The sequence below is a fragment of the Dipteris shenzhenensis genome, chromosome 6 (assembly GCF_047967505.1).
Source record: "Dipteris shenzhenensis isolate YYH24624 ecotype China chromosome 6, Dip_SZ_1.0, whole genome shotgun sequence".
NCBI classification, from domain to species: Eukaryota; Viridiplantae; Streptophyta; class Polypodiopsida; order Gleicheniales; family Dipteridaceae; genus Dipteris; species Dipteris shenzhenensis.
The window spans coordinates 16,761,409-16,784,188 of record NC_141601.1 but is presented as its reverse complement, the minus strand read 5'-3'; the positions used below and the strand labels follow the sequence as shown (position 1 = coordinate 16,784,188).

At 44.0% G+C, this 22,780-nt stretch overlaps 2 protein-coding genes and 1 non-coding gene across 3 annotated transcripts; 1 reads left to right on the top strand and 2 right to left on the bottom strand.

Annotated features, from left to right (window-relative positions):
* The first annotated feature begins 1,361 nt into the window (after positions 1-1,361).
* On the top strand, positions 1,362-6,017 carry LOC147900863 (pentatricopeptide repeat-containing protein At2g33680-like). Its single transcript, XM_087376259.1, has 2 exons — positions 1,362-1,467; positions 1,588-6,017. Exon 2 carries the CDS (start codon positions 1,827-1,829, stop codon positions 4,692-4,694), a length of 2,868 nt encoding a protein of 955 aa, XP_087232385.1. The 5' UTR covers positions 1,362-1,467; positions 1,588-1,826; the 3' UTR covers positions 4,695-6,017.
* Positions 6,018-19,830: 13,813 nt separating this feature from the next.
* Positions 19,831-21,924, bottom strand: LOC147900862 (pentatricopeptide repeat-containing protein At3g16610-like). Its single transcript, XM_087376385.1, has one exon. It carries the CDS (start codon positions 21,922-21,924, stop codon positions 19,831-19,833), a length of 2,094 nt encoding a protein of 697 aa, XP_087232511.1.
* A 530-nt stretch (positions 21,925-22,454) lies between these two features.
* On the bottom strand, positions 22,455-22,527 carry TRNAR-ACG (transfer RNA arginine (anticodon ACG)). Its single transcript has one exon. It is a non-coding gene; the product is annotated as a tRNA-Arg (tRNA).
* Between the last annotated feature and the right edge of the window lie 253 nt (positions 22,528-22,780).

The following is a 22,780-nucleotide window of genomic DNA, read 5'->3' as shown; positions in this document are numbered from 1 at the left end:
CTCTTCCCCATCCTTGTGCATGCATTCTAATGAGCACCTTCTTCTCATGCACATTTATTTTGCTTTAGCATTCCATACCAAACCTACTAATCTTTTTTCTTTCTATATGTTTTTGCTGGAGTTTGCAAACTTGAAACGAACATCATACTTTAGACGAATATATTCTTTACAAGGTACACATAGCACAAATGGATCTCTATAAAAAACAATATGTGAAGATTATGAGATAGACATTAAAACAATATTTTATTTACCATGTTGATTATCATGCATATCAAAAATTCTAATCAAAGAAATGAAGATTAGCATAGTGCATAATCTTGTCGCTTAGTGGTGATGTGATCAAGAAAATCTTTGCATATCATGACTAGTCCATGTCATTAATGTCTAACCTCACTATACCTTCCGCATATCTATAATTGTGTTTTTAGTAAGGAAAACATTCCATACCACTCATGTATAAACTTAATATGACTTCTCCACATGTTCACATCCCTAGCTAGCACCAGAGTCATGCAAGGCATTTCCTTTGCTCTTGGTAGCTATAAGACATAAATTGAGCACTACAGTCTTCATGCTACTAGTATAATATGCCTTATCTCAGCTTTACACAAATAGCCATCTTCTTGTCTTATCAATAGACACAACCCTGTATGGCTTAATAGACATTGGTTATAGCTCCACTTTAGGGTAGTTTTGAGAACTAACATACATCTACTTTGAATTATAATAGAGGAACATCCAACTTAAGTTCAAAATTGGGATCCCCTTTTCTATCCATATTTTTTATTTTATTTTTTAAATGATAACCGTATGAGCACTTCCAATTTTCACTTAACTTTCAAATACATAATCCATATGACTAATCCATGTATTTATGTCTAATCTCAGTAAGTCTTCTACACATGTTTATATTCGAGCTGGCCAAGCATTCTAGTTTTTGAAAGTCTTAAATTTTATGATTGGTCCAACTCCTCTCTATCTCCCTCTCTCCTTCCTTTAGAGGGCTTCCCCACGCAGGCTAGCAGGGCTATGCCAGCCCCACTAGCAGCAAGATTCCACGTCCCCATGGCTGCTAATAATGCTGGAGATCAGTTTTTCTGGCATTGGATTGCTAGCCCAGCAAGGGTGTTTGCAGGGATGCTGGTTCAGTAGTCCAATGCCCAAAGACTTTGATTGGCCCATCTCCTTCCATCCTCCATGCCATTTGTTGAAACAGTTTGCAAGATGTAACACGCTGCAAAAGCAGATTTAACCTCCTACAGCAAGCACGAGGGGACGGGACTCGGATTGGATGTTTTATGTATCTGAATGCTTTGTGAGCTTGAGCACAGTCAGTAGGGGCTTGTGTTGGGCTAGTTCTCCTAGAATGCTGAACCAGCAGCCTCTAGCCTCAGCCGTGACGCGGGAAGGCCCTCTTATCTCCTGCAGTCTTCCTACACACCATCTCCACACACCATCTCCAGTGTATTCTTTTTAGCTTTTCTGATCTTGGGAAGGCCTTATGAATGATTAGATATCATTCACCTTGTTTTTACCTTCACTTTATGTGATACTTCATTCTAACGAACATAATATTTGCTGCAGACTCGCACAGATTACTCGAGGATAAGTTTCACGTTCACCATCATGACATTCAACTTCAGCATCACCCAAATATGACGAGAGCCCATGTCTGTTAGAAACAATAACGAGGATCATGGATTGCAGCAGCCCAACAAATCCTATCACAATACGCAGTACAGAGTCGTCCTGAATGAATGCAATGCGGAAACGCACAATTGTAATACTTAAGGGGTAGCCCTCTGCTTGCGTCTTCCTTACTGATGGGGTGTCTGCTTAGACTGCCCCTCTGCTGTCATTCCTTTGGTGCAGGCAGAGATGGACCTGCCGTCCACAAGAGATCGCCCCAGCCCACGGGAGGGGAAATTTCCACCCTTACGGAACAACGTGTAAACGACCTTCCAGTGTTTCAGATAAACAATTCGATGCATATGTACGTGAAGCGTGGCAACATGGTGGATGCTCACCATCTGTTTGACAGCCTGCCAATGCGCAATGTGGTGTCATGGAACATTATGATCCTGGGGTATGCCAAGCAGCAAGAGGGTGTGCAAGCTTTAGAATTGTATGCACGGATGCACCAGGAAGGTGTGATACCGGATGATCGAACCTTTGTTGGCACATTGAATGCTTGCAGTAGCCTGGCAGTTTTGGAAGAGTGGAAGCAAGCTGGTGCGAAATCCATGAAAATAGGATGCTTGTCAAAAGGTAGAGCCATTCACTCTCATGTACTGAAACTAGGCTTTGAGTCAATTGTATTCGTAGGAAATACTTTGGTGAATATGTATGGAAAATGTGGGAGCATAGAGGATGCATGTTGTGTCTTTGCGGAATTGCCTCATCGTGATGTAATTACATGGACCACCATGATCGTGGGGTACGCTGAGCAAGAAAAAAGTATTTGTGCTTTGGAGTTGTATGTACAGATGCACAAGGAAGGTGTCCAACCAAATGCTCGAACCTTTGTTGGTCTATTCAAGGCTTGCAGTGGTTTGGTAGCACTAGAAGAGGGAAAGCAACTTGATGTGTGCCAGGTGAAGGGCAGAGCCATCCACTCTCAAGCAGTAAAATGTGGCTTTGAGTCAGATGTATTTGTGGGGAATTCCTTGGTCAATATGTATGCGAAATGTGGGAGCATGGAGGATGCATGGCGTATCTTTGATGAATTGCCTCATCGTGATGTTATTACATGGAATACCATGATCCTGGAGTATGCTGAGCAAGGAGAAAGTGTCCTGGCTTTGAAATTGTATGCACGGATGCAGCAAGAGGGTGTTCAACCTGGTGCGCGAACCTTTGTTGGTGCATTAAAGGCTTACAGTAGTATGGCAGCACTCATAGAGGGGGAGCAACTTGATTGGAGATTTGGAAAATTAGGGTACTTGCTAGAAGGTAGAGCCATCCACTCTCAAATAGTGAAGAGTGGCTGTGAATCCAACGTTTTTGTGGGAACCACTTTGCTGGATATGTACGCAAAATGTGCGAGCATGGAAGATGCATGGCATGTCTTTCTCGAATTGCCACATCGTGATGTGGTTACATGGACAACCGTGATCCTGGGGTTTGCTGACCAAGACGAAAGTGTGCTGGCTTTGGAATTGTATGCATGGATGCAGCATGAAGGTGTTCAGCCGGATTCTCAAACCTTCATTGCTGCATTGAACTGTTGCAGTAGCCTGGCAACACTGGAAGAAGGGAAACAAGTGGATGGAAAACTTTTGAAAACAGAGTGCCTGGTGAAAGGTAGAGCCATCCACTCCCAGTTGGTACGCTGTGGCTTTGAGTCAGCTGTGTTTGTTGGAAGCACCTTGGTGAATATGTATGTGAAATGTGGGATTCTGAAGGATGCACGGTGTGTCTTTAACAATTACTCTCCTTGTGATGTGATTACCTGGACTACAATGATCTCGGGCTATGCTGAGCAAGAAGAAAGTGTACTGGCTTTGGAATTGTATGCACAGATGCACCAGGAAGATGTACAACCGGATGCTCTAACCTTCATTGGCGTCTTGAAGGCTTGCAGCAACCTGGTAGTGCTGGAAGAGGGGAAGCAAATCGCCGGGAAATTTGTGAAAACAGGGTGTATGGTGAAAAGTAAAACGATCCACTCCCAAATAGTAAAGAGTGGATTTGAAGCAGATATATTAATGGGAAGCACATTAGTAGATATGTATGCAAAATGTGGAAGCATGGAGGATTCACGATGCATTTTTGATCAGTTGCCTCATCGTGATGTTGTTACTTGGACTAACTTGATGTTGGGATATACTGAGCAAGGAGAAAATAAGGAGGCTTTTAGACTTTATGCACAAATGCAAGAGCAAGGTCTCTCACCAAGCAGTGTCACCTTTGTTGCAATCCTGAAAGCATGTGCCAACACGGCAGCTCTGGAAATTGGAAAGGAACTGCATTTTCAAATTAACAGGATTGGTTATGGGACCATTGCAATTGTAGCAACCAGTCTTATCGACATGTATGCCAAATGTGGGAGCATGGTTGATGCCCAGCAAGTGTTTGATGCATTGCCTAAAGAAAGGGATGTTGTAGCTTGGAGTGCATTGATTGCAGGATATGCCCGTCAGGGAAAGAGTGATCTCGTGTTTCATTGGTTTGAAAGAATGAGGCAACAAGGAATACAGCCAAATGGGCTAACATTTCTTAGTGTTCTCACTGTATGCAGTCATGACGGTCTAGTGGACAAGGGTCAAGAAAACTTTGAGACTATGAGCAAACAGTATAGCATTATTCCAATGATTGAGCATTATACCTGCATGGTTGATATCCTTGCCCGTGCAGGCCAACTGGACAAGGCTGTTGCAATGGCAGAGAAGATGCCTCTCAAACATGATGTTGCAGTATGGTTGACGGTGTTAAGTGCTTGTCGAGAGTGGAAGAATGTAGAGGTTGGAAGGCATGCTTTTGAAAACGTGGTGAGATTAGATGAAAAGCTTCATGCACCTTATGCCTTGATGGCAAACATATATGCTGAAGCTCACATGCAGGATGACTATGATAAGATCCATGCCATGAGAAGGAACGTACAAGCATGGAAGAAGCCAGGACAGAGCTGGTGGACTGACCTTACTGGAATGGTGCGTACATTTGCAGTCGGGGATAGGACACATCTCTAAAGCAAAGAGATATATGCAAAGCTGAAAGAAATGTCTTGCAAAATAGGAGGAGGATATATATCTGATTTCAACAGTGTGTTACAGGAAGTACGTTATGATGACAAGGAAGATGCACTGTGTGGGCACAGTGAGAAGCTGGCTATCGCTTGTGCCCTAATCAATACACCCAAAGGAACACCCATACGTGTAGTAAAAAATCTAGGGCTTTGTAATGATTGTCACAAGGCTATGGCTTTTATATCGGAATATTATTTGCAGAGAGCGAGTTGCATTCACAATTTAAAGGACGGAAAGTGTTCTTGTGGGGACAATTGATGACTACAAAATGCAAGTGTAGCCATTCCACTGCTATCAGATAATTTGGGGAGGCACGGCACTCATCTTATTTCTCTTCTTGTTTTCTGTCTTCCTGGATCAAGCTGTTAACCCACCAAATACTGTTTACCAGCCTAAAGTATCTATGTACGACTGGCATCCTCTGTTCAAGATACCTTGTGGATAAGTGTATGAGAGGGATGCACATATGCGTATGGTGGAAGCGAGTAATCACAAGACTGCTGGTTACCAGCCTAAAGTATCTGTGCACGACTGGCATCCTCTGTTCAAGATATCTAGTGGATAAGTGTATGAGAGGGATGCACATATGCATATGGTGGAAGCAAGTAATCATAAGACTACTGTACCAAAAGCTGAATACAAACAGTGGAGGAATAAAGAAGATCTCTTCCTTTGTAATGTGCTGCCCCAAGGCAGGCTGAATTCAGAGTGGACAAGTTTAGATGTACTCCTCAACCGATGCCCACCAGACTGGAGGTCAGCAGCTACACAAGTCTCACTATGGAGGTGAGGAGGGAATAAGGAGGAGAGGGGGTGACCCCTTGTAAAGGCTCTTACCCTGGGTTGACTATAGGCCTGCCCCTTGCCATGTGGCTCCCTTGTTGCCCAACCCAGCCCGACCTGATTAGACCGAGCTAGGGTTATCTTGGAAGTTGGGCTGACTTGGTGGCTAACCTGAAGTCAGCCAAAAGTCCAGCCATAATGTGGCTGGCAATTACAATTGCAGCAAATTGTACTTTATGGACTTTCTGTCCACCAGATGTGGTCACTACAATGCCCAGCAATGAACCCTGATACAAGGATGAGCCAGGTTCTCTCAGATCCTGTCTTCACATGTTAATTGGATTCCCCTCATATGGGGAACTTATAAGGACTGACGTAGAATCCTGAGGTAGGCGCATCCTATCCATCAGAATGGTATTGCAAGGGGCATAAGCATTGTAGATTTCCATACACAGTTGTTTTCATGTTGCATGATGTAAGATCACACCTCTCTCCCTCTTTAATAGAAAAATGGGGAGTTTTAAAAGCTTACTTTCTCTCTCGTCTTAAAGATTTTATGTTTTGATGTCAAACTTTGCTTACTTTCTCTCTCATCTTAAAGCTTTTATGTTTTATGTCAAACTTTTAGCCATCTCTCTTGTTTTTTTTTGTTTTTTTAATTTAAAAAAAAGGGGGGGGAGGAGAGATCTGTATTATATGTGAAGTGAAAGAGCTTCACAACAAGTAAGAGAAGTTCGAACCTTTAGAAGGCCTCCTAACAAAAGAGCTATCAGATGAGTCCACTTCATACAAAATTCTCAAAGGGACCAGTTAAGATGTCACCACTATGGGACGCGCTGCCTGAGGTATCAGATATTCTGCTGAAGTTCATTACTGGTGCTTCTTTTGGAAGGTCAACAAGGGCATTGGAGAGATGGATTGGGAGGTCCTGTGCTATGTAGAGCTTGTATTGGAGGAATTGGAGTAGTACTCGGGGAGGTTTGTGCGGGGGAGTGGGGGTGGGACGGGATGGGTAGTTTGTTGGGGTGGTTGGGCGAGATTAGCAGGAGGCGGTTGTGGGATTTCAACCGGGGGGGCGGTGGAGTTGAAGAGTGCTATGGCTTCTTGCCCCTCCTCCTTGGTGACTACTTCGAGATATGGTACGTGGATTGTTTCAAAATTGCTGACCAAGGGACTTAAGAGAGTCCTAGAGCTTGTAGCACTTGGTTATACAGAATGATTATGCCGAGAGGATGGTAGATGGTGGAGCGGTATGCAACTAGGTGCCCTTGCATTTGGACCGCTGAGGCCCGATTGTAGGTATGCATCTAGTTGATATTAGCTTGGAGGCTGTTGGGAGTGAAGACCCATGGGCTGAGTTCATCGGGCTTGGATAGTTGCATCATGTCATCGTCCGATGGATAATTGGTGGACTCGATGATGACCCGGCACCATGCTTGGAAGTTGAACAAGATGGGGTGGGTGGCAAGGGTCTGAAGGTCAAAGGGACAAAGAAAGGAGAGGCTGGCGGGCTAAAGATTGAGAGAGAAGTATGACATGGCGAGGATGGGGCGATAATGATCGCGATTACGGCGAAGGATTGTTTGGAGTGCACTGGGCGGTGAGGTTTTGTACATGAAGGGCATCAAAGTGCATTTGTAGGGTTTGGGGGATGGTGCATGGGACGAGAATGTATATGGCGAGTTGGGTGGAGACCTCCCATTACATCTGGAACTCCGGTTGCTCCCTATCTTCCAATGTAGATTCCTCTGGGTGGCCAGAGGTACGTAGATGCTCATTTTTTGCCTACATGGTAATAGTGAGTGCACGCTCCTATGCCAAGAGATCCTGGAGGGTCTGGATCTGTCAGTCGGATCCCTCCTTGAGTCTTGCTTGCTGCTCCTCAACTTGCGCCTTGTGTTCTTCTGCGATGTGGAGGCTAGATTCTGCCTTGTCCAATTGGTGCATGAGGGTTTGGACTAGGGATTCACTGGCAGAAAGCTCATCTTTGAGCTTTTTGATGGAGAGTTCTAGCTCTTTGGCCTTGTTGCAATACTCTTTCGCTCTGTCGAGGGCGGTTTGCCCTATAGCTTGGGTGGTGACCATCAGCGTATGGCTATCGCACGCAAAGAGTTGTGCCTGGAGAAGAGTAGAGGAGAGCTAGAAGGCATGTTCATGTTGCCTTTGCAGAATCATTCATGCCAACTGTGGGAGCTGGGCCATCGCATCAAGTAGTTGGAGCTCCATCTGATCGGTGTGGGAGAGCTGCTTTGCTGACATGGTGCTGTAACTACTCGCAGTCTGATACTGGGGTGCACTACAAAATTGAAGGGATTCGGCGAGCCGTGCCTATAGGGACGAGAAGGAGCCGGTGACAAAGGAGGTGGTCTCTTGAGGGTGGGCAATAGCTGAGGCCGAGACTTGGGGTGCAAAGGGGGTGGCCTGAGTGTCTTGGGCTCTGGGGTGGAGGCCAATGTGGATAGTGTCATCCCCAGGGAGGTCATCGACGTGGATGGGGTCTTGGGGTGCGGCCTTGCCCTTGGAGTGTGGATCAGAGTGCTCCATTCGGTGCTATCTGTGTAGGATTTCTTGCACCCATCGGTCTTCATACTGGGCGAGCAGCTGATTGTGGAGGGGTGGCTGAGCGAGGCGCTTAGCAGGGGTGGCACTCAGCTCTGTCCTTGATCGCTTTGGTATGACCTCTGTCTCCTCCTCATCGGGGCTGGCATGGGTTTTATGGTGGCTTTGTCAACCATCCCATATCCAATTGGCAGTTGTTGCTGCTGTAGCATATGGTAGAGTACTGACATGTAGAGCATAGGGTTGCCGAGGACTTCGCCGTGCATCTTGAGGTCCTCCTGAATCTGGGTATAGAAATAGTCTACCCAATTGGTGACCTAGAGGGCTGTCAATCTTGCCAGAATGTTGGGCACATTGGATTGGTGGTGATCCGTATGCTCAACCTGGGTCAACAACCACTGGAGTGCATGTGCGGATTTCTTCAACTCTAGCTTGATAATTTCAGAGAAGTGGATGCACCCCTTGCTCTTTTTTCGATCATATATGCAGATCTAGCCGAGGGCCTTGGGCATCATTTTCTTCTACGCGTACTTGTCGACAATGACTGGGAAGCCGAAGGCGGCTCACACCACATCCACATTGAGGTGGTAGAAGTAGGGGTTGCTTGTCGCGACACGCAGGATGCCGATGTTGGTGTTGGAGTTGTAGGCCTGGAGGAATTCGCCCAATAGCTTCATGTCCAAGTGTGATAGGGGAGGCAGTTCGCCATGAATCCAAGACCTGTCATTGCTAGAGAGGCTTGAACCTCCGGATCGTTGAGTGCTTGATATGTAGCTGCATTGTGGCAGTGGAGGGTGTAGTCGTGTCCCTTGTAGGCATATTGGGAGTGGATGGCGCATCCGTTGAGTTGCTGCAGCCAGGCTTCTCCAAGTGGCGAGTGCATCTGGGACCACACAATCTTGTATTCTCCTTGCGTTGGGGCTGGAAATCACTTTTTAGATGACTTGGAGGGAGTGGCGCTAGTTTTGTTGTTGGTAGATCCTAAGTGGCCTGCTGAGTTGAGATCTCTTCCTCCGCTTGTAGGTCCTCTACTAGAATTTTGGAGGGCATTCAAATGGTCCCTGAGGGCATACTCTGGGATTCGGAGGGGCCAGTGAGCCGTGGAATTGGGTGATGGAGGCCAAGCTCTATCTCGAATTTGAAAAATTCATTCTTAGGATCCATGGGAAAGGAGGGAAGTTGCATGAGAAGAGAATCAATGGAAGAGGAGGAGGCTGAGGACATTAACTGGGGGCTAGAATGCAAGCTAGAAGAGGGCAAAAGGTTGGGGGAAGTCTGGTAGAAATTCGACAGAGTTTCACTGTTTTTGCTAAGGCAACAACCCGGGGGAATAGGAGGTCCTTTTATAGTTTTTGGTATCCCTACGATCGGGGGGATGGCGTAAGGTGACAAGTCGTGGGGATAGGAGCTAAAGCGATGGTTGGTGGAATGGGAACTATGGCAATGGTCGGTGGAATCCCAAGAAGGCAACGGGTTGACAGGATAGAAGCTAGGGCAACGGGCTGTGGGAATGGCAGGAAGGCAACGACAGGCGAGATGGCAAAAAGGCAATGGTCAGTGGGATGGTAGGAAGGCAATGGCCGATGGAATAGCAGGAAGGCAACAGCCGGCGGGATAATAGGAAGGCAACGGCCACTGGGATAGCAATTGTCAAAATTTGAGAGAGAGATAAGGAGGGTTGTGGGGAAGGAAGAATGGGGGGGGGGAGAGAGAGAGAGAGAGAGAGAAAAGAGCAAGGGACAAGGGAAATAGGGCAAAAGGAAAAAAGGGGAAAAAGGGGGGTGGTGGATGTCAAGGGTGTAGTGCAAAGGGAAACATGAGGTGAATGGACTAGACATCACGTGGACTTGTGAGGTCAGCATGCAAGAATGTAAAACATGAAGATAATGCACAAGAGATGTACTAGCCATATTCACCTAATGCTGTTGACCGTGTGAGTGGGTGCATTGGCATACTAGGGACTTGTGAGCTATTGGTGCATGGTGGTGATATGCCTACCGTACAGACTCACCTAGACCTGGACTTGATGCTTATGTGGGATGCAATGGAGACGAATGTCGAGCGGCCGAATAACGTGACATCAACCAAGTAGAGCACGTGTTGAGTTTGTGCCTCATCCTGGTTGTCAGGGGTATATTAGCGCGGCGGCGTTCACTCAGATGGAACTCCCTTGAGGTAGGATACATAGGTTCTTGTGTGGCTATAACTAGTGCGAAAACAGGTGTGGAAATAGGTTCTTGTGTGGCTGTAATCGATGCGTTAACAGGTTCTTATGGTACCACGACCCTTGCTATAGTAGGCGGGTTATGTCCGGGTAGAACTATGGGTGCTCTCGGGAGTAAGATGTCCTTTGATGGCATGGGCATGGGCTTGGAGTAAGGTTCTTGTGTAACTACCCCCTTTCTAAGGGTCGGTTCTTGTGTTGCTTCCTCGATGACCTAGGCGACCTTCTCATTGAGTTGCACTATTTGTGGAATCATGGCACTTGGGGGCTTGGGTTTAAGTAACTCATACAAAATGTGGCAATGTCTCATATGTTTGACACCCATTTCAAATGAAGTTACTTTTCCCTAGGTTCGCTTGCTAAGAAAGTAGTGCAAAAATAAGCCAAATGAAGATGCATATTAGGAGTCTCCTAGAAGTGCTAGTAGCAACGAGGAAGAGGCCATTGAGGGCATGGATGCAGGTGAGGAGAAGGATGATGATGAAGCTTCACTTTTTATTTGTCGCTTGTAGATAATAGGACAGGGGAGATTTGGATTTCATTTATAGTTTGATGTTTTTAGAGTTATTGTTTGTTTTCATGGAGGCCTTGGGATATCGTTGATGACTCTTGTGCGTCATACGCAATCACTTGACTTTTGCTACCACACTGGCTAGTTGTAGCGGTGTAATCGTGCAAAACTCTACTCATCTATGACCAATACTTTATTCATGTATGCAGTCACTATCTTTATTTGCATATTTTTGTATATGACATGTAGGGATGATTTTTTCATGTTAGTTTCATAAAGAAGAGAACCTTTTATATTGGTGTCGAAAGTTTGTATGCCCTTTAAAAAAAATGTTTGAAACATTCCCCAAGATTTGATACTTTTAAGTGAAAAATGGGAAGTTTCACCAAGATTTACATATTTTACTTCAAAATTCGAAGAAAATATACAAAATTGAGCTATATGCTATCAATATTGTGAAACTAAAAAAAATAGCTCGATAAACTTTCGCCAAGATTTTATATTAATATATATATATACCTTTGATAAAAACATCCATGATGACATGATGCGTAAGCTAGGTATAAATGTGCATATTTTCACAGTTTAATGAAACACATCTCATACAATTTACAAAACCCATTAAACCCGTTTCAGACCTATCGTTTTTGAATCACCTCACAATTATGCTCATTTGTTTGGATTGCAATGGCCATTTCAATGATGGAGGAACCTCTCCACAAGGGTGGGATCCAAAGCAACATCATATGTTCATTTTGGAGCTTGTACCTCATATCTCACATCTCCTAAGATAGCTAACATTTTATGACCACAATAAATATATACAAGCTTCTTAGCTCGATCTTCTAGGAGTATGTTTCTCATAGTACTATGGATGCACCTATAGTTGATGTAATTCCCTTTCAGCACCTGAGTTAGATCATGTTGTGCCAAAATCCTCATGGCAAGTGGACATAGGAATTTACAACTAGCACGATTGATCATCTATGGTTTTTGTGCATTTGTAGTTTTGGCTACTGCTTGTACATTAATAGATGCAAATAAACCCTCCTTGTATTCAATACTTGGCTAGCTCATTATAACACCTAGTGAATGCACGGTCTTGTGGGGATAGTATGATCAATCCACCTTATGGAAATCATTCATGAATCTAGCAACCATTTTAGGTACTCTGAATCAAAGAGATACCTAACACTATGCAGCGGAAAATGATATTTCTTCCATCACTTTCTCTAGAACATCTTGTGTTATGCAATAATATTTTTGGTGTGATCTTTGTGCTCAATGTATGCTTTGTCTAGTATAGTTGTCTGCAAGGTATTATAAGTAGGCGGTTTGAAACTTGCACTATATCACAATGAAATCTCATGCATTTTGCATGTCAACATTAGGACCATACTCGGTGGATAACCAAAACACGAAATCAATCAGCCAAAAATATATTCAACCATGTGAAGGTCTTGAATCTCATAGTCTTTATGATTAATGGTTGCCTCATGCTATGATTTGCACTCCCACTAGCAACTCTAGTTCTACACAGTGTAGATGAAAGTGTTTCTGGTGTCCCCAATTATCGACATGAGCTTGCACCAACACCATTGAAATGTAGATGCCAGTATTTCTTGATTTCTTAATTTAGGTGTGCTTGCACCAATACCACTAAAATGGAATTGAGTAGCCTCATTACTTATGGGAGCATGTATGCTTGGAGTTTGAGCTTGTGTTGGAACAATGGTAGATATGATGTTAGACTAATTGCTTATAAATTGCCAAATTAATTTTTTTTGTATTTTTCAACTTGACTCTAGTTTCTCTCTCAATTGTTGAGCAACTATGCTTGCCCTTGGATTGTGGTAGAGTGCAATTGATTTATTCACAAAGACAAGTAGGTGACCCTATCCATGGTTCTGGCCCTTTTGTCATCTATGTCTATTGACCCTCTCCAGGGCCTTTATGCTGCTCATGGACATTCTACTAACACTATTGTTTCCCAGGGACACTCTTCAGACACCTCTGCTATTGCTACCTCAGATTTCAAGGAAGAAACCTCCAGCTTTTCATTTCATCCTTGAAATGTCACTCTTTACTTCTTTAGGAGTTTATACTTTTGTTGTTCTTTAGGATGTAAGGGCTCTTTTAGCCACAACAGATAGTTTTGGTCCTATATTTTTGATGTATGACATGATATAAAGCAATAAATACACACTACTTTTCTGCATGGAAAACTTTGGATTTTCATTGACCATTGTCATGCACATTGATTGCAAACTCCCATTCTAGGCTTATCTTTTCACACCCACTATTTTCTATTCTCCTTTGTGCTTCTTGAGAAGCTTCAATAAAGGCTCTGGTTGTACCAATTCTCATGAGCATTATGCGGGGAGGATGTTGCATCCACTTGTAGTTGTGAATATTCATTTTGACTTGCATTAGCGCCAATAGCTCCAACCATAGTCTTATCAACCACATTGTGCACAGTATCGAGTGAGGCCCTTTTGTTACCAGCTACATTTGTAGTAGCTTGCCTCCTACTTGAAGCTGATTCTCTTGTTGTGCTTCTAGTACCCACACATCTAATTCACATCTCCATACAAGTTTTCAAAGAAAAGGCCCCAAAGCATAGATACGCATTGTACAATTCTCCAATACAATTGGCACCTCACATGAATATAAAGGCAAGTTGCATTGGGATTCCAAAATTGCAAAAGTAAACACTTGGAGATCTCATTATCTCACATAATCTTTTTCAGGTTTGTTGGCTTGCAGGTGTGGTTGAACCTTACCCCAATACACTAGATATTCAGTTGACCGTTTCGGCAACCACCATAAGCACTCTCTCCCTTACCCTCTTTCTTTCATGGCTAAATGTGGTCCACCTTACTCCACCATGGTAGGTGTAGGTGCTATGGAGTACAATCTTGCTGAATGAAGGGTACTCATCATGGCTCTTGCAAGCCTTTTACAAGGAAAAAATGGGGGGGAAAGCCAATCAAAATAATCACCAATACATGTTATAAAATTGTGTTATACTTGATGGATAAATGCATAGATGTCTGCTTTGTATAGACACTATGGAATTATTTTGTGTGCATGTGCACGTACATGCATGTGTGTATGGATGCATGCACGCATGTCCATGCACGTGTGTGTAGGCACATGCATGCTTGCAATGTTCATGCTTGTGCATGCATGTGTGTTGCTTTATGCATCAGTGTATGCATGCAATATCTCAATATCAAAATCCATTATGTCAAATATCAATGTGCATGAGACCATTCATATAAGCATGGAACAATAAGCAACTCATTCTACCTTAACAATATTGTTTGAAAGGACTTGAAAAAACTACAAACAATTACACAAAGTAACCCCATGATTAAAAATCATTAGTTATTTATGTAGCTTTTTTTGGCTAAAGGATTGTTCGGTCACTTGTATCGTTATTGGCTCATAAGAGTGTGTCCTTCTTTCTTGCTAGCAGCTAGATTCCTTGCTTAGTTTCTTCCTTTCTTATTTGCTTTCTTTCTTTATTTTGTTGCCTTCTTTCATGCTTGGAACTTTCAATTTGACAAATTCTTTTTCCTTCCTTGAAGAAGAAAAGAAAAAGGGATTAGCCCATAAAAATCATGAATTTGATCCATGACAGGCATCACACTTCCCATTGTTGAATAGTGTTCCTTGTCACTTCCTTGTCCTAACATCATTGATAACTATCATACTAATCCCAAATCATTCTTCAATTGTCTCTCATTTGTGACATACCTCTAGTGCTTCGGCATGCATACTGCCTACTCATGGGTATAAACATGACGAATGTATAGCAAGAAAGAGTATCGCCAATGAGGAGAAATGTCACAATAGCTAGCCATTGAGCATTCCTATTGGATCTAGGTAGATCCAATACTAGCTAGCCTCACAAATTTGATATTGATTTTCAAAGGCTACTTTGTTTCAAATTGGTTTAGATCCATCCATTTAGATAATCCAAACTTCATCTTGTGTCTAATAGCTTCTTGCTTTTGATTAAAGCTACACAATGTATTTGTCAGTGATGCTTCCTTGCATCAATTATTATATTATAGCATGAAAATTGTATTCAAGGATGCTATTATCAATCAAATTAGTACCTTTCGAGCACATAGAAGGCAGAAGCCTTTTTTGTGCCATCTACAAGAAACACAAGCTTATACACACCATAATGCGAGTCTACAATTTGCTCTACAAATCTGATATTTGCTTAGGTACTCCAAATCTAACAAAATTCAAGGTACAAGACATTGTACACATAACAACTAAAGGTGACCTATTAGTGAGGCGTAATCTAGATATACAAAATTATATTTGGACTACAATACTCATATAAAGTACCCAGCATCAAATGCAAAAAATTACAGTGATAATTGTTCATTTTTTGATTGAGGCTCAAGACACCTTTGCAAGATTTTGGATAGTTTTAAAGGACAAGGAGATTGAGTAACTCTAGCTTGAATTCTCAAACCACAAACTATTTTTGCTAGGACTTTTGAGTCTATGAACATTTGTGCCATTTCAAGAGCATTCCGAAAACCATGCATCGGTTCGATAGTGAGACATGCACTCAACTAGACTTTTGTGCTCTTATACCTTCGATGGGCAGTCCATTGTCTAAGCTACCTTCTATGGGTAGCCCATTGTCTAGAGGATTTAAAGTCGTTTATCAGCCGTGCATTAAGACTATTGGTTTGAGTGTGGCTTGCTCTCTTTTTGCCAAGATTAGGTCGACTCTTTGAGTTGGAACACTTCTTGGCTATCAATTGGGCCTTTGAGCATTCAAAATAAGGTCAAAATATCTTTTACAAGTAGATATGAAAGCTTAATGGCTATAATTTGTGTGATCGTGCTTCTCTAGATGTTCACATTCTAATTGTCCACAATTGTATTTTGCAAGATCTATTATGAGATTCCATTTTTAAGTATCCAACCATATATGTTATAATGATGCTCAACTTAATATTTTCATTACCACTTATTTTGCCTAATTTTCTTCTCTTCTCTCTCTCTCTCTCTCTCTCTCTCTCTCTCTGTCTCTCAAGCATCCCCCTAATCCCTACCTTGATGCCCGCACCTTTTGTGATGCACCTTCAAAAATTCCTCCAATCTTTTGGGCACTAGCATTCTACTTCATGCTGGAGTTCTTGCATTTGGAGTGCCTTGCATTCAATTTTGTGATTGACAGGCCTATTGAATCTACATTCATCTTGTTTAAATACTTGGATTATCAACCAAAGAAGGGGATACTCTAAGAGGACTATCATGAAGCTCATTACGAAACGATTCTTTGGATCATGAATAGATACGACAAGGGTCAACAAAAGGATTGGTAGGTACACTTGTTTTTATATATTTTTTGGAATTTTAGGGCAACTAGTCCCTTTCTACGCCTTAGGATGGACTATTATTCACTCTCCTTGCGTACTACGAAAGAACATGAATGAACTTGTTGGCAAGAGTAACAGTGGATAGGTAGGATTACACATGCACACATGCACACGTGCGCGCAAGCACGCACATTGTGTGTTAGGAATCATGAAATTGTGACCATTGGATCAAAGGACTGAAAATTGAAACTACACTTGGTCAATAGAACGGAATTGCACCAGAAATTGTTCAACGGCCATGCTAACATGGCACCAAGTGTGGAATTTACTGATGTGGCACTAGTGTGACATTGATGACATGGAATCCAAGATGTAATATGGGATCTAAAATGGAAGCTCTAGGTACGATGATGTGGATCAAGGTATGAGTGTGCCGATGTGGAATTGAAGCTTGGAATCGAGAATGGACGTATAGGGGAATCGTCCGGTGAGTGGCCAATGCAACCGCAAGCCGAATTCCGAGCCCCCTTTCTAACCCTAAATCCCTGACTCCGGATTATTCCCGCACGCCAGCTTGTGGATTATTCCCCCACGCCGGCCACAAGCCGAATTCCGAGCACTTTTCAACCTAGAATCCCAGACACCAGATTATTCGTGCGCGTGGAATGCCTGAGGGAGGGGTCACTCGTGGTTAGAAGATTAATGTTGATCTAGTGGCTTGTGTTAGATTTAAAGTTGATCTAGTGGTTTGCCATTTATGAACTATTATATTCAAAGTTGATCCAATGGCTCACCTTGTGTGCCATTTATGGACTGTTAGATGAAGAGCGTTAGATCTACTTTAAATACCCAGTGCCGCGATAGACTAACAGTCTGTCGCAAATTACCTTAAACTATGGATGGCACACTCCCACAAAGAAAAGGCTGGGCTCGAACAGAGAGCCTCTCAAGACCTAGGAGATTCCCTAATCAATGACCCGTAGATGTCGGAAATTTTGAGCGGTTGAGCTTTTAAGGGGGGCTTTAAAACTTTTAATCATCTGACTTCCTAATTAATTACTCACAACTAGGTATTCAACCCGCGACTTTCTACATTAGAGGGCAAGATCTAACCACTAGCCTATTATCCTGCGGTTCGTTGAGAATCACTGGTTTTCAACAGTATATAGCATTTAAAAACCTGCCGGACAGCCAAATCGACGCGACCGTCCGATCCCCGCGACGACTCCCCACCGTTAATTAATCATCACTTGGTCCCGTGTACGTCCAAACAAGAACGTTGCAAAAACTGCAAATTTGGGAAATGCATTTAGATGTGGCAACCAAAAATCTGGGAATGTACCTCAGAATACATAAGTTGTCACTCTGAATCTGTACCAAGGACTCCGCTGGATCGGGAATGAGCAGGTCTGCATATAACGTCGGATTGGACCTTCTATGTATCATAGAAAGCAGGATACAAGAGCTTACGAAAACAAGATCGGGAATGGGACCGGGATCCGGAATGACAACTACCCAGAATTGAGCTGAGGTCAATCAAGATCTACGAGCTATGCCGGGATCCAAAATCATGAATGGACCAGAATGCGATTTGCCTGCCAGAATTGGATCTGGGACCGAGAATCCGGATTACTGACATGACAACAGAGGATCTGAATTGATGATGGATCTGGAATCTGGCCTTGATGGTGTACTTGTGACAAAGCCTTGATGATGTGGCCGAAAGCTGCGTCAGAGCTGTGCTGGAATGGAATAAAGTGCGGGGGTCCGAATCTTCGCCAAAATTTGCCTTCGAGCGGACCAGAACCAAATCTCATGTATGGAGCTATGGAGTGAATCAGCACTTTAAGCTGTGGCTGCGACTGAGACACTGAAAGACTACCGAAAGAATGACACAGAACGAAACCAAGAAAGCAACAGAACTTGATCACTAATACTTGAACGATGGAATGGAGATGCACAGTCGACATGCCCACCAACAGTGGAAATGTACTAACCGGGAGAGCTGTACAGATCTGAAAGAGAGAATACTAACCAGAAATCCTCTGCAGCAGAGGAGCAGAGATCTGCTGAGCCTCTGTATAACTATGCACGGAGGGACAACAGAAGCTTGAAAAATACTTTCTATGGTGTCATTGAAGGACTTTGAGGCCGTGTGTTACTGCCTAAAATGTAGCCCAGCTACGGATAGCTTCAAATGTCACAGAATATAATCGGTGTTGAAGGTCGAAGCTTGATGAAAAGATAACCACTGCTTTCCTCTGAAACGGAAATAGAAGACAGAGAAATTGTTTGCCAATTGAGAATTGCTAGATCTCGAGAAACATCCTTATCTTGGAAATGGGAGTACGCCAAAAATGAACATCTTCTCGGAACTATGCCTGTTGAAGAACTCCTCAAGGTGCAGGTCTTGAAAAGGGCTTCAGACTTGAATCTGCAGAACTATGCAAGACTATGATGCGTGCTGCACTCTGTTTCTCTCTCTCTCCAACAATGAAGGTCTGGAAAATCACAGAAGCTACGGTTGGAACCTCGGCACTATACTGGAAAACGAATACAATCACACTCCTTGATCCCTCACACACATCCTTAACATGCAAATGAGGTCCAGGTTAGAGGCAACATGGAGACTCGCAAGAGGAGGACACCATATGGGTATATCCATCACACCTATCATACATATCAAAGACATTGGATATATATACCCAGATACAGGCAAGAGGCTGGTAACGAATAAGATGGAAAGGAAGTTATTGGTTGTTTTAAGAGTCCTTGTTTCACATTTAGAGGGGATATAAATGATGGATATAATGTGCAACCAAAACAAATGCAAAAAGGTCTCAATTATAATAAGACAGCCAGGCAATGTATGGCAATCTCGGTGCACACCACCAAGCAGCAGGGTGCCACCTTGATTTGGACCAGTCTGCTGTTTTCCACCTCCTCCTGGCACCTTGGAAGTCTGGCAGCCTCCGTGCTCTTCTCCTTGAGCTTCAGTGGGCTGCAGGACGCCTCTTGGATCCACTAGGGCAAGGCAGCCTCAACCCCCCAGAATCACTGACTGAAAGGCCGATCTGCATGCCCTTCCGACTCCATTGGGCAGCTGACCCCTTTTCTGCCCTATCCAACTGCATTGTCAGGGCCTTCTGCTGACCAGCTCGAGTCCCTACGAAAGGCCTCTGTTCAGCCTATTTGCAGGGCTCTCCAGCCCACAGCCAACACCCACCAGCCCATGTGGCTGGCCTGGGCTCCAGCCATGTGGCAGCATACATAGCTGCCCACCTGGCTGCCACACCTGCAGCATACAGCTGCTACACTGCAGCCCCGTTGGCTGCTTCTTATGTGCTGCCCATGTGGCAGCCTTCCTTGCATAGATACCCCTTCTTTTCTCTCAGATCTGCCTCTGTGGCAGCACTCTCTTCTGCCCACGTGGCTTCCCCTCTTTCCCTTCTCATGCTCTTCATGTGGGGGCTCACAGGTGGGAACGTGCCCCTTAGATGCAATGCCAAATCTTTCTGCCCAATGTCTACCTCATTTGAAGGCTCGCAAGTGGGCATTAATGCATCTTTGGATTGGGGGTCCCTATCCTCCACCATAAATATCACAAATGTTGTCCACTATTCCACCAGCTCAGTCCTGGCCGCTCTATGTTCGAGCAGTTTTTCTCATTACCTGGATCTTATCATGATGCTCCCACATCTGGGCACCAGCATATATGTTTGCCATCACGACATACGCTGCAGCAAATTTTTCATCTAATCTCACAACATTTGTAAATGCATGCCTCCCAACCTCCACATTCTTCCACTTTTGACATGCATTCAATATGGAAAACCATACAACAACATCAGGTTGAAAAGGCATTGTCGTGGCCATTGCCACTGCCTCATCCACTTGGCCTGCACGGCCAAGGAGATCAACCATGCAAGTATAGTGTTCCATACTTGGGATAATGCCATACCGTTTGCTCATAAACTTGAAGTACTCCTGGCCATTATCCACCAGACCTACATGAGTGCAAACAATGAGAATGCTAAGTAATGTGAACCCTGTTGGCTGTACGCCTTCCTGCCTCATTGTCTCAAACAAATGGAACACAAGATCACTTTCTCCTCGGCGGCCATATCCTGCAATTAATGCATTCCATGCAGCAAGATCCCTTGCAGGCAATGCATCGAACAACTGTTGGGCATCATCCATGCTCCCACATTTAGCATACATAACAATAAGACTATTTGCTACACTTGCAATAGTCTCGAAACCAACCATACTAATTTGAAGATGCAGTTCCTTTCCGGTTTCCAGAGCTGCTGTGTTACCACATGCTTTCAGGATGGCGACGAAGGTAACATTGTTTGGTGACAGACCCTGCTCTTGCATTTGTGCATAAAGTCTGAAAGCCTCTTCACTGTCTTCTTGGTCAGCGTACCCCAAAATCATGTTAGTCCATGAAACGACATTACGGTGAGGCAAATCATGAAAGACACGCAGTGCATCCTCCATGCTCCCACATTTTGCATACATATTCACCAAGGTGTTTCCAATGAATAAATCTGACTCAAAACCACTGTGTATTACTTGAGAGTGGATGGCTCTACCGTTCATGAGGCACCCTAGTTTTGCAGTTGGCTCGCCAACTTGCGTCACTTCTTCCCCTTCTGCTAGGCTACTGCAAGCCTTCAATGCTCCAACAAAGGTTCGATCATCGGGTTGATAGGCTCCCTCCTGCATCTGCACATACACTTCCAAAGCCAGCACATTTTCTTCTCGCTCGGCGTACCCTAGGATCATGGTATTCCATGTAACCACATTACGATGAGGCAAAGCCGCAAAGACACAATGTGCATCTTCCATGCTCCCGCATTTCACGTACATATTCACCAAGCTGGTTCCTACAAATACATCCAACTCAAAACCACTTTTTAGTACTTGGGAATGGATGGCTCTACCTTTCACAAGAGACCCTATGTTCAGATAATTTCCGTTCCCCAGTTCCAGTGCTGTCAGGCTACTGCAAGCCTTCAATGCTGCAATAAAGGTTCGATCATTGGGTCTGAGACCTTCTTGGTGAATCTGTACATACAGTTCCAGAGCCAGCACATTTGCTTCATGCTCAGCATACCCCAGGATCATGGTATTCCACGTAGCTACATTACGATGGGTCAGTGCATCAAAGATATGCCACGCATCCTCCATGCACCCAGAATTTGCGTACATATCGACCAACGTGGTTCCCACGAATACATCTGACTCGAATCCACCGTTGACTACTTGGGAGTGAATGGCTCTTCCTTTTGCCAGGCACCCTATTTTCACAGAATTCCCGTCAATTTGCTTCCCCTCTTCCAGTGCTGCAAGGCTACTGCAAGCCTTCAATGCACCAACAAAGGTTCGATCATTCGGTTGGGCACCTTCTTGGTGCATCCGTGCATACAATTCCAAAGCCTGTGCACCCTTTGCTTCCTTGGCATACCCGAGTATCATGATGGTCCATGACACCACAGTGCGCGTCGGCATGCTGTCAAACAGATGGCGAGCATCGACCATCCTCCCACGCTTCACGTCCAAATGTATCAATTTGTTTATCTTAAACACAGGAAGCTTACTTAAACGTTCCTCCATAGGAATATGAGTTTCCTGAACCTCCTTCAGCTGAGGGAACCTCTTGTGGACAGCATCTCCATCTCTGCCCACGGCGAAGGAATGACTACAGAGGGGCGGCCTAAAGTGTGACGCCATAACTAATCAACAATAATGTGTACTTGGAACTCGAGATCCATTTTTCTAGTTTGGAATAGCTCTCTCTCTCTCTCTCTCGATATCATACACTTGTTCCTCGTTCAGTATAGCCATGTACCCATTGCGGATTCGCCCTTCGTATGTTAGATGGAAGACTTGCAAAATCAAGCGTTCTCCCGGGAACTCCCAGCTAGTCTTGCATTTGGGTTCAAGCAGACTTTTATTGCATGTCTTGATGCTTTTAATCACTCGCTCAAGCTCGATCAAAAGATGACAAAGAGGGGCTGAAGCCTAAACTCGGTATGAGCCAAGACATTCAGGACGCTACTGCACCTTCCAGGCAGCGCCCCGAGTTCTCTTTCGATTTGAGATCTATTATCCATTTGAGCTTGTACAAGACCAATGTTGACGTAAACGGGACACACGCAAAGTGTAAGGTAGTATCATGTGATTTATGTAAAGCCAATGGACACGGGCAAAATGAGAAGGAAAATATATCTCATTCTGTCATCTTTTGGCTATTACCAAAACGATCCTGCTGGGGATCGAACCCAGAATCTCCGGTTCCGTAGACCGGCGCCTTATCCATTGGGCCACAGGACCATTATTGGTGTCTATGACTGTAATTTAATAATATATTCACATTTGTCTAGACTCTCTGGTTAGTGGTATCGTCAGCGTAGTTGTCTACAATTTCGTCTACCCATGTGTCTACTCTAGGCTGACGTCTCACAGCGGTTGATACTTCGAGTGTCTCACCAGGTGAAAGGCCTCTTATGCGGACAAAGCTCGCCTCCGCTGTGTTTCGTTGTTTTTCGATTGGGCTGCTTCGCCCATTCTAGCAGTTACCGATCGC

What these genes read in the sequence shown, in the direction of transcription:
- LOC147900863 (XM_087376259.1), top strand. Translation starts at nt 1,827, where the DNA reads ATGGGGTGTCTGCTTAGACTGCCCCTCTGCTGTCATTCCTTTGGTGCA.
- LOC147900862 (XM_087376385.1), bottom strand. Translation starts at nt 21,924, where the DNA reads ATGGCGTCACACTTTAGGCCGCCCCTCTGTAGTCATTCCTTCGCCGTG.